This window comes from Dama dama, chromosome 31 (assembly GCF_033118175.1).
Source record: "Dama dama isolate Ldn47 chromosome 31, ASM3311817v1, whole genome shotgun sequence".
NCBI lineage: Eukaryota > Metazoa > Chordata > Mammalia > Artiodactyla > Cervidae > Dama > Dama dama.
In genome coordinates, this window is record NC_083711.1 from 10,050,572 (window position 1) to 10,062,922 (window position 12,351).

General features: G+C 52.4%; 1 protein-coding gene across 1 annotated transcript in view; it reads right to left on the reverse strand.

The window, feature by feature from the left end:
* The window catches only part of HUNK (hormonally up-regulated Neu-associated kinase), a 125,003-nt gene extending 112,885 nt beyond the window's left edge, over nucleotides 1–12,118 (reverse strand). Inside the window, exon 1 of the mRNA XM_061134175.1 lies at nucleotides 11,849–12,118. Within this exon, the coding sequence (XP_060990158.1) occupies nucleotides 11,849–12,118 (270 nt within the window). The remainder of the gene's footprint in view (nucleotides 1–11,848) is intronic.
* Nucleotides 12,119–12,351: the final 233 nt, after the last annotated feature.

The window sequence follows — 12,351 nt, forward strand, 5'->3', positions numbered from 1 at the left end:
CAGAAAACATTCACTGAGCATCTTCTCTCTACCAGGTACTATTCTAGCCACCCAGCATACAGCAGTGTTCCCGTCCTCGTGGGGCTTACAGTCTAGCAGGGAGACAAACAATGAACACATGAACCCATAAATATACACCATGGGGTCAGGTGATGTTATGAGTTGGAAGGAATCCACCCCAAATTCATCAGTGTAAGTCCTGTCTTAGTCTATTCAGGCTGCTACAACACGTACCAGAGGCTAAATGGCTTATAAATAGCAGCAATTTATTTCTCCCAATTCTGAAGGCTGGGAAGTCCAAGATCCAGGCTTAGATTCGGTGTCTGGTAAGAGTTCTTTCCCTGGTTCATAAACTGACATCTACTTACTGTGTCTTCAGGTGGCAGAACGGCAAAAGAACTTTCTGGGGTCTCTCTTTTTTCAAGTGTGTGTGCTTTACAGCGTTCTGTCAGCTTCTGCTGTACCACGAAGCAAACCAGCTATCCGTATACATGTATCCCTGCCCTCCTGGGCCTCCCATCTCACCCATCTAGGTCATCACAGGGCACCGAGCTGAGTTCCCCGTGCTATTGGGGTCTCCTCTTTAAGACCACGGATCCCACTCACGAGGGCTCTGCTTTCATGCCTAATCACCTCCCAAAGGCCCCACCTCCTAATACCATCACCTTGGGGATAAGGTTTTAACCTGTGAACTCTGAGGGGACACATTCAGACTAAGCCCCAGGACCTGAGAACGTGACCTTATTTGGCAACGATGATCTTGCCAGAGGTCATCACGTGAGGTTATCAGGACGGACCCTGATCCAATATGACTGATGTCCTCATAGAAAGGGGAAATGCAGACGCCATACAGAGGGCCAACAGGGGAAGACAGCCGTCCGCAGACCGAGAGAGGGGCCTGGAGCGGGCCCAGACCTGACCTGGGCTCTGGCCTCCAGAACCATGCGGCAATGTCTGCTACTTAACCGCCTAGCATGCGGTACTTGGTCACAGTCGCTCTAGCAAACTAACACAGGTGGCAGGACGCACTTTGCAGAAAAACAAGCGAGGTGAGGGGGCAGAGAGGAACAGGGACAAGACAGAGGGTATTCAGAGCAGCCCATGCTGACCCCCAGGACCCCAAACAGGTCTGGTTGTTCACTCCACCAGGACCAGCCCTCAAAGGGCTTCTCGGGTGGACAAAACAGCCCCGAAGGGCCCCAGGTGTATTTTTACACCTGTGCTTACTACACCTGGCTCAGTGCATTTTATGTCCAAGTTAAACAGCAGCTATTGCTCCTTAAAAAGGTTTTCACTTCGCTTAATGCTCCCTCGTTTTCTTTCTTCTCAACCACCCACCACACACTCTATCCATCCTCTTTCCCAGGAAGAAATAACAAGACACAATTCAGAGCCTCCCGAGCAAGAGTCAAGCTCTCCCAAAGATCCGTCTACACTCCAGCATGTCCTTTCCCTGGGACCCAGGCATGGCAGGGGCAGGAAGAAAGAAATCAGGCATGTCAAGCCAAGGTCATAGTCTCAACCGTACACCTGCCTCACCCGAGTGTAATCTGCAACTCAAACTCAATTAGCACAAGTGCTAACACACCACCGTGACCCAAATCCTCATCCCAACACACAAACCTCCATCCAGACAGCACTGATGACAGGGAGGAGCATCAAAGCAGTAGCTCTTAACATTTGGGGAGTAAATAATTCCTTTTAGAATCTGATGAAGTTATGGATCCTCATCCCAGAAATATAATTCAGTTCAGTTCAGTCGCTCAGTCATGTCCGACTCTTTGTGACACCATGGGCAGCAGCACACCAGGCCTCACTGTCCATCCCCAACTCCCAGAGTTCACCCAAACCCATGTCCATTGAGTCGGTGATGCCATCCAACCGTCTCATCCTATCGTCCTCTTCTCCTCCTGCCCTCAATCTTTTCCAGCATCAGGGTCTTTTCCAATGAGTCAGTTCTTCACATCTGGTGGCCAAAGTATTGGAGTTCAGCTTCAACATCAGTCCTTCCAATGAACACCCAGGACTGATCTCCTTTAGGATGGACTGGTTAATCTCCTTGCAGTCCAAGGGACTCTCAGGAGTACAATGTATATGGATCCACAGAACCTCAAAGATTGAAGGCAGGAGGAGAAGGAGACGACAGAGGATGAGGTGGTTGGATGGCATCACTGACTCAATGGACATGAGCTTGGATAAACTTCGTGGTGGACAGGGAGGCCTGGCGTGCTGCAGTCCATGGGGTGCAAAGAGTCGGACACGACTGAGCGTCTGAACTGAACTGAACAGAACCTCAGAGCTCTGCTATGGTCCCTTGCTAGTTAATGGAATCCAGGGAACTAACCTCTGCGAGAACTACCAAGAAACAAAGACAAAGAGGAAACGGAGCAAGCAAGATGGGTCGGGCTTCAAAATACATCACTGAAAGAGGACTGATTGCCTCAATATATAGAAGTACTTATAAACCAGTAAGAGAAAGACCAATAACCCAAGAGAAAATGGTGAATGGACATGAACAATGAACAGAAATGAAATGCAAATTGTTGTTGGACGTATGAAATACGTTCAACTCACAAATATGATAAACTACACATAACACACAAGATACTAAGTTTAACCGACTAGATTGGCAAAGATCAAAAAGTCTGACAGTATCTTGTACTGATAAAAATGTGGAAAGATATCCCCAACACCAGGTTGATGAGAGTATAAACTAGGACAACTTCCTTGGCAGGCAATTTGGCAAGACTCATCAACAGTTTAAACAGTCATATCCTTGGAAATTCCCTGGCAGTCCAGTGGTTAGGACTCAGTCAGCACTGTCATTACCAGGGCCAGGGTTTGATCCCTGGTCGGGGAAGTAAAATCCTGAGAGCCACACAGTGTGGCCAAAAAAAAAAAGAAAACCAGACATACCCTTTCACCTAGAACTAGGAATTTAAACCTCAGATGTACTTGAGCATTTACAAGGTGATGCATAGGCACAGATATTTACTGCAGCACGATTTGGGGATACAGCAAGTCCCCTACATACGAACCTTCAAGCTGTGAACTTTCAAAGACGCAACTGGGCAACCACATGTCCAATCACGCAAGTAAGTTCACATGTCTGGCGTACATTGTCACGTGTGTACATCTTCTCCAAACGGTTCTTCTTTTGTGTACTTCACTGTACAGTACTGTATAGAGTCCAGTCGCTCAGTATCTTTATTTCAAGCTCAGAGCCTCTGCCATCAACAGGAGTGACACTTCAGCTTGCCCTTCATCTCCCATTGCTAATGATCCTTCAACTCGACCATCTCCCACCTCTAGGCAGTAACGCTTCTTGCCTGTTCACTCGATGCCAACCCCTGCATGTCAGATGTTGTACTGTACTACTATACTTTTCAAGGTACTGTACTGTAAGATTAAAAATGTTTTCTTTACTTTTGTGTTTGTCTTTGTGTATTCTTTGTGTGAAAAGTATTACAAACCTATTTCAGCACAGTACTGTATAACGGATTGCACTATTTGGGTACCTAAGCGAACTTTGTTGGATTTCCGAACAAACTGGACTTACTCTTGGAATGTGCTTTCAGGACAGAACTCAATTCATATGTAGGGGATTTATTATAACAAAAAATCACATGCAACCTAAATGCCCATTCTTTAATTGTGCTTAATTCTTTAAGGAGTGTCCATTGACTTACTCATCAAGGAATGGCTAAATAAATATGGTACCTCCACGTACTGAATGGGCTTCCCTGGTGGCATAGTGGTAAAGAATCCTGCCAATGCAGGAGATGCAGTTTTGATCCCTGGTCTAGGAAGATCCCCTGGGGAAGGAAATGGCTACCCACTCCAGTATTCTTGCCTGGAAAAACCCATGGACAGAGGAGCCTGATGGGCTATTGTTCATGGGGTTGAAAAAAATCAGACATGACTTAGCAACCGAACAACAGCAGCATGTACTAAATACCACGCAGTAATTAAAAAGAATAAGACAATTCTTTAGTAAATTTGGGGAAAGGATGTTCAAGACATATTGCTAAGTGAAAAAAATCAAGACACTGAACAGCATGTATGGTGTAAAAATATCTCTTCCTGTATCTATCCATTTACAAATGTATGTGTATAGAATATCAAATGTATGCACACTTGGATATAGACAGAGTATGTGTGGAAGGAGACACAGGAAACCAGAAGCAGGGTTGCCTCTGGGGAGAGAAACCCAACAAACACCAAGGCACCCAGGTGAAGGCAGAATTACCTCTCACTGCACCTCCTCTGGAAACCTTTCCATTTAAGACCACATGTCTGTATCATACATTCCAGACTTTAACCAAATGAATCTTAAAACATAAACACACACAAGTGATTAAAAACCAAAAAGTATTCAGTAAATAGAAACTGCATAGCTAGGGAGGGCAGAGCCAGTTCGGTGGAGGTGGTAACAGGATGTTAGGAGATGGCACTCACCTAGCAACCCAAATGTCCCAAATGCCACCCAAATGTCCCAAACCAGGACTCAGACAACTATCCAGTTTCCCACAACTCAAGAGTGATCGAAAGGGAGAGTCTTTCCCACTGTCTCTGATTAGACCCACTGGTCGACAAGTTAGCCCAACTCTGTGGACATGACATCCTCAAGAGAAAATACATAGAATATATAACTATCCCAAAAGCACCCGCAAACCCAACAGAGAGCCCTGAGCATCCTAGTGAAAAGAACCACGATGCCAGAATATTCCCACCGTGATGCTCGGTGTTGGGAACTAGCCTCTGCGGGCTGTTCCCTCATTCCAGGGGCGGGTGGCACCACACTAGGTGGGCAAGGCGGGGCAGGGAGCCCCCCACTCCGTTTATGGAACCGGCCTGGATTCAGATCAAGACCCTGAACTCTGGCCCGTCTCCCGCAGGAAGCCGTGGACACCTGGCCCCGCTGCCCCGCTTCCCCTTCTGGGCCAAGAACTTCCTCCCCAGCTGCTGACCTCTGCTGCGAGCTAGCCCCAGGCACTGCCCCCAGCGAGTGTCCAAGGCCACGCCCCTCTCCAGGGCCGCTCCCTGCCAATGATCGTCCAGGGCCCACAGGTATAAAGCCCCCGCCCCGTCCCCCCAACCCGGACCCCTCTCTAGATATAAGGACATAAAGCCCCCAGCCTGGACGTCTCGGCTCCGGAGTGCAGCGTGGTGTGGGTGGAGGACTTCAGCTGGGGCTGCATCAGGGTCCAAGGCTGCCTGACTTCTCCCCTCGCCTCCCCTCACCTCCCCTCTTCTCACGGTGCTGATATACACTGAGTATACACCCCAAGACCACACTCTTTGCTTCCCAAGGTCTGCTTCCCAGGAAGTCACCTGCAATCCAGTCCTCATCATCTAAGAAGCTGTTGCAGGTTGAACTGTGCCCCGCAGAGAGATGGTCACATCCCATCCTTGGCACCTGTGAATATGGCCTTATGAGAAATGGGATCTCTGCAGATGCCATCAAGGCGAGCTCCTACCAATTAGGGTCAACCCTAAATCCAATTGGGCTGGCTTCCCTTGTGGCTCAGACAGTAAAGACTGCCTGCAATGCAGTCCATGGGGTCGCAAAGAGTTGGACACAACTGAGCGACTGAACTGAACTGCAATGCAGAAGACCTGGGTTCAATCCCTCGGTCCAGAAGATGCCCTGGAGAAGGAAATGGCTACCTGCTCCAGTATGCCTGCCTGGAGAATCCCATGGACAGAGGAGCCTGGCGGGGGCTTGCAAAGAGTCAGACGCAACTGAGCGATTGACGCTTTCACCACTTTTCTAAATCCCATGGCCGGTGTCTCATAAGGAGAGGGAGATTTGGAGACAGAGAAGACTCACAGGGGATAGAAGGACCTGTGAGGACAGAGGCAGACACTGGGGTGCTGCAGCCACAAGTCCAGACATGCCAGGGATGGTTGGCAAGCACCAGAAGCTCCCCTAAGCTTTCAGAGGTTTGCCAACACCTTGATTTTGGAGTCTGGGCTTCCAGAAGTCTAAGAAAATAAAATTTTGTTGTTTTAAGTCTCCCAGTTTGTGGTCATTTAAAAAAAAAAAAAAACTTTTCATTTTGTATTGCAAAAGGAGAGGAGGCAGCAGAGGAAGAGATGGTTGAACTCAATGGACATGAGTTTGAGCAAACTCCAGGAGATAGTGGAGGACAGAGAGGCTGGCGTGCTGAAGTTCATGTCCAAAGAGTTGGACATGACTTAGCAACTGAATGACAATAGTCAATTAACTATGTTGTGGTAGCTTCAGATGCACAGCAGAGATACTCAGCCATATAGACACGTCTATCCATTCTCCCCCAAACTCCCCTCCCCTTTCGGTCATTTGTTAGGGCATCCAATGCAGATGCAGGAGATGTGGGTTCGATCCCTGAATCGGGAAGATCCCCTGGAGGAGGGCATGGCAACCCACCCCTGTATTCGTGCCTGGAGAATCCCATGGACAGGGGAGCCTGGTGGGCTACAGCCCACAGCGTCGCAAAGAGATGGGACATGACTCAAGTGACTTAGCACGCGCACACCCGGGCAATAGAGAAGAGAAGGTCAGAGAAAAAAAATCCACCCAGGGCAACCTCCTCGTGGTCAACGCAGGTAAGGATACCAGAGAGGTGGTTCTCATTTGCCCAGGGTCACGTCAAGCATCTAATGAGAAAATGCATGAAAGATCCTGGATACACCACAAAGTGCTCTACCGCTGAGCTGGCACTCAGGAGAAAGGAGGGGCGACAGCTCTCTGCCTTTGTAGAAGCCTCCGCTTCCTTGGGTACCATTCAGGCCCTGTGGTTCACCCCTCTCCTGCCGGTCATCCTAGCAGCCAACAGCACTGCATCAAAGAACGTGAAATTCAATTCAGGTCAGCACTTGAAAGCGGCAAGGGCCCAGGCTGAGTGGGGGAAGCGGTTTCACCAGTTTGGCTCGGGGATTATCTATAGGTTTCAATTAGCCAGGAGAGCAAACAGGTTGCTCAGTTACCATGAATAATCAAGATGGGGTGTATAGCCCGAGATAAATGATACTTCGTGCCCAGCCCACCTTTTCACAGAGGACACCCAGCCTGTCCCCTCTCAGGGCAGACGACAGGGGCCACTCCCCACACCTCCCGGGAGGAGAACCCCGGGCATGGATGACCGCCTCGTGGCCCTGGGACAGCCTCCAGCGTGCACACCGCCGTAGTTGAGCCCAGCCTGTAGCAGTGCCTCCACACACCCGCAGAGAAAATTTGGGGTTGTGCTCCTCTTCATGGGCACGGTCAGCACTGTTGTGCTGACTCAAAGCGCCCTTTGAAGTCCTTGGGACTTGAGGATCAGTGAACACTGAGAAACGAGCCCTACGTGCCAATTTCCATCATTCACAGGGACTTCAAAAAGATGAGGCAGGGTAGGAAGTTCAAAAAAGACCGTGCCTGCGGACTGTAGCACGCAATCTCCGAAATTACAGGCACAGCCTGTCACATGCGGCTCCTGGAGCAGGTGCTTTTTGCCCGACGCCTCTCGCTTGCCAAGAAATCCCTGCTGAGGGTTAATAGGAGTATCCAGTTCCCTAAGCATTTCTTGTGCCTCAGAGCTATTACCCCTAAATTTCTAGCACTTAAAAAAAAAAAAAATTACAGGATTTAGCACCTGTTTGTCTCTGAAATACTTGCTAAAAACGGATCTGCCAAAAGGCCACCTCTAAAATTAGTCATAGTTCCTGCTCTGAAAAACATAGTAAATTCTATTTTTAGTAACTCCTTCACTCCAGGTACCTGGCACTGTCATGCTCGGGCACAATTATTGGAAACTTACTAAGCAGGCAACCCTTATTTTGAGCCCCAAAATAGCTCCAATGAAAATGATTAACAGGCTCTAAAAAAAAAACAACTAAGGGTTAGAACAAGGAAGTTAAGCATCTTAACCAATCATTTTACGTACCTAACTTCACAGAGACTTAATCACCAAAAAAAAGTAATTGCGGCAATAACTATTTTCCCCTTCCTGCAGTTTTGCCTGTTGGTGAAAACAGCTCTATACCTGAAAGCACCTACGCTCATCCCTGTCAGCCTCTCCAACCATACTTTCTTCATGTTTTAAATGTGATAACCTTGGGCTTTCCTGGTGGTCCAGCGGTTAAGGATCCACCTGCCAATGCAGGGGACCCGGGTTCGAGGCCTGGTCCGGGAAGATGCTGCAAATCGCTAGGCAACTGCGCCTGTGAGGCTCAACCACTGAGCCCACGCTCTGGAGCCCATGTCTCCACTACCGCCCTCATGCGCTGTGACAGCTGAAGTCTGTGCACCCTGGGGCCCATGCTCTGCACCAAGAGAAGCCACTGCAATGAGAAGTCCATGCGCCAACAAAGAGCAGCCCGCGCAGCCATAAAGAAAGAAGAAAATACTTTTGAAAAAATAATTACAATAACCTATCAAGTGCCAGAGACTCTGCATTGCCCAGTATTGGGGACCAGTATCAGAGGCTGTGAGCACACCTCCCCTCTAGGTCTTTCCAAGTTATCACTTCACACTCCTGCAGAGCAACTTCATTCTTTGTCTCAAAGCCACTGAGAATCCTTTTCAAAGTCTGATCCTGTCATCATTTTTTCTCCTCGTCTAATCATCAACTTAGTCAAAGACAAGACTGAGAATGTGCCAGTTAAGAGTTTCATATGATTTAGTGAATGATTTATTTTTAAAGCCACATTAAGGGAGGCTATACCAACTGAAAGCTCCTGGAGGACAAAATTAGGTCCTGCCCAGAGCCATCGGTTCTTTTCAAGCAGTAAAAGGGCCAACGGGATTCAAGTGACTTTCAAACAACTTTGGAAAGAGGTATGCAAAAGAAAAGGGGGGGGGGGGGCAGGAGGGCGGGGGTGGTGGCAGAAATACTGTCCTGCAGGCAGTGATGGGAAAAGGTGCCTCTTGATAAGATAGGATTGAATGAAAGTCAGGAAAAAGCATCTTGTTTTGTCAACCTGATTCAGACGGTAATTCCCAGCACGCCATGGAGGATGGCAGCCACTCTGGGGACATTTCATTTCCCTTCCTCCAGGTCCCGTCACCTCCAGGTGTCCCCTGGCTTGGCTCTCAGGAGTAACCACTCTCTGGGTGAAATCTCTGTTAATAGGTCACCTTTTAAAGAGACCAGGAAGGCTGCAAATTGTGTGAGGTTGATTTCACCTTTGTGTTGTTCTTAGTAAGACAGTAACCAGCACATGAGTGGGGCTGGGGACTCATCAACTCAGCAGCCCTTCCTAGGTAGAGTCATGTACACACACACACACACACACACACACACACACACACACACACACATTTTAGTCTCTGCTGCTGCTGCTAAGTCGCTTCAGTCGTGTCCAACTCTGTGCGACCCCACAGAAGGCAGCTCACCAGGCTCCCCTGTCCCTGGGATTCTCCAGGCAAGAACACTGGAGTGCAATCTGCCAAAAACCCATATCTATTAGTTAAGCGTTAAGACGTTATTGGATCTGTGAGATACAAGCTATGAACACCCATCGTTTCTTTAAAGCTCGCCATTAAGTGAACTAAAATCCAGACTTCTCAGGAGGCTTGCAGTCAGTCCCGGAGCCCCTGATTCTCCGGGCTGAAGTAGGGCACACATCAGAAATATCTCCCAGTCTCCTCCACCACTCTAAGATCCACCCTCCTTAACTAGATTCAATCAGTTAGTCCAGGGCAATAATTTTACGTCCAATTAATTGGTCCTCCCCTTGCGGAGAGGAAGTGAGATGCAGCGTTTGAAAAAGACAAGATGAGATAAACGGGCATGAGCCCCTAAGGAGTGCGGCGGGGGGGCGGGCGGTGTGGGAATCCTCACTGGCCCCGATCCGGGCAGGAATTCCTCGCATTCCAGACTGCCTGGGGGCCCAGCCCTGAGCTCCAGAACCGCGGCACCCGGCTAGGGGCTGAGCTCGGAGTGCAGCCCCGGGCAGTTCAGCCAAAGCTCACCTCCTGAAGTTAAGAGCGAAAGGGCAGCGGCGAGGAGCCGAGCCACGCAAGAGAGGAAGACCGCCCGAACAAGCTGAGCGGCGGGCAGGGGGAGCGCGCGCGCCTAAACGTTGCCCATTATACTGTGAGCAGAGCACCTCGTCTCTTTCTGCTAAGTTTCAAAGAGGAAACGGACGTAACCAGACTGACTCCTCTACATTTCGAGTGAAAAGAAAGTTCTACCACCCGTGCCAGGCGCGGGGAAGTGAGCGCACTGTAATTAGCTAGCCGGACCCGCGGGCATCCCCGCCTTCGCCCAGACGCGACGGGTTAAGTTCCCAGCCCACTGCCAACCCAGGAGGAAACGGCGCTGCCGCTCACTTTGGACTAGAAGGCGGTTTGGAGGGTTTTTCTTCTTGAAAGAGCTCCTCCATTCAGCGAGTTCCTCTCCCCAACACTCCCCCTTGTGCATGGAAATTCAAGCCAGAGGCACTTTGAAAACTACGCACTGCTAACCCCACTTACCCGAAACAAAGGGCGCCCCACCCGGAGAGGCTGGAGGAAGGCAACAAGCGACAAGGCCACCATGCCAGGGACATGTCACATGCCAGGGGCTCCAGCGCACACTAGTGACCTGGGGAGGAAGATTAAAGCCAGGAGAAGCTGGGGACCAGAGGGGCAGGGAGCTCGCCCTGGGGTCAGAGGGCCCACAGCAGTGCGGCTGGGCCCCCCAGGCTGGCAAAGGACCCCAGGGCAGAGGGTGGCTGGGCAGATGGGAAGCCCGGAGCCTCCCTGCCTTTCCCAAACTGCTGGCGTCTCTCTCTCTGAATGAGCCACCAAAGGGGGCTGCTCCCCACCGGACCTGGGCTGAGCAAGGTGGGGGTGGGGGGAGCCTTGAGTCTGAGATGACCATGAAGCTCTAGCCTGAAGTGGCTCCAAACGTAGGGTAGCTTGCGCAGCATCTCAAAAGTAAGTCATCCTATGTTGAGTTTCTTCTCACAGATCTAAGTGAACAGCTGAGGTCTGGCAGGGCCTTGCCTGACCCGGGCTCACACCCCCCTAACTTTTCACGGGGCCGGAGGGGTTGCCCCTCCAGGTGTCTGGGGCGGGGGCAGGTCTTCCTCTGCTTTCCTCGCTTCTAGAAGATGAGAAGGCCTCTCCCAACCTCTGAAGTCTGGAGGTATCCATGCCAGTGGCTCCCACCCAGCGGCGGGAGTGAGGAGGGAAGGAGCGGGTGGGATGTCCGGGGGTGGGGTGGGGGTCATCCAGGACGCAGGGGCGGGAAGGGTGGGTGGCGAGAGGGGCGGCGTGTGAAAACCCTCCTGTGACCAGGTAAAACGTGCCCTAGCTCCACACCCCACAGGTGGCAATGTCCCTGGGGTCTCGGCCTTCCTCCGCCTCCTCCCCAGAGCCTGCGAGGGGGATCAGGCTCTAAATTGGCCCCCAAGGGCTGGCTAATCGGCTCTCCCACCTTCAACCTCAGGGCCCACGCACTCCAGTCCTGGGTCCAGCTTCTCCACTGATCTTGCCGCCCCTACCTGCCCGAGAGCAGAGTCCCCCCACTGCACCCCAACCCCGCGCTGGTGTCCGCCAGGCGGCGCCCTTCGAGATACAAAAAAGCTGCCGGCGGCTTCGCGGGGAAACCAGTCGCCCCCCAACCCCCAACCCCCACCAGGGAAAGTGACCCCAGATCGCCCCTCTGGGAAATGCCAGTGTCCTGGTCTGCGAGAGCTGGCGCGCGCGTTTGGCTCGACCCCGCGTTCAACCCGAGAGGAAAAGCAGGCGGAGCGGGGAGGTGCGGGGCCGGGGCTCCGCGGCCGGACTCGCAGCGCAGGGCTGCCCGGAGGGTCCCCGCCGCCCCTCCCGCCCCGATCTCCCGTCCCGGGGCGGGGGGCCGGGGGTCCAGGGCCAGCGCCCGGGGCGGCTCACCTTCTCTCCGGTCAGCACGTGCAGCCCCTCGCGCACCTTGGCGAAGGAGCCCTCGCCCAGCTTCCTGCTGCCGATGAGGTAGTTGCCTACGCGCTTGTGGTGCTGGAAGTCGCGGAGCCGCTCTCGGGGCACGCCGCTCACCCAGGCCGGCAGGAAACTTCCTTCGCAGGCGGCCGCCGGCCTGGCCGCGTCCTCGGCGCCGCCGCCGCCGCCGCCGCCCCCGGGCGCCGCCGGCTCGCCCAGGAGCCCGTCCCCCGCCGCCGCCGGCATCGCGCCGCTCCGGCTCTGCTCCCGCGCTCGCGGCTCTTCCTCCTCTTCGGCCGGCTCCCCGGGCTCCTCCCGCCGCCGCAGCTGCCTCCGGCCCGGCCCCGCCCGGCCCGCCGCTCCCGCGCCCCGGGCCGCCGCCGAGCGCCGCGCGCAGACAATAGCGGCCGCCGGGGCCACGGGGTACCGGGGACCCGCCCCCCACCCCCAAGAAGTTCTTCTTCGGAGGCTTGCGGAAA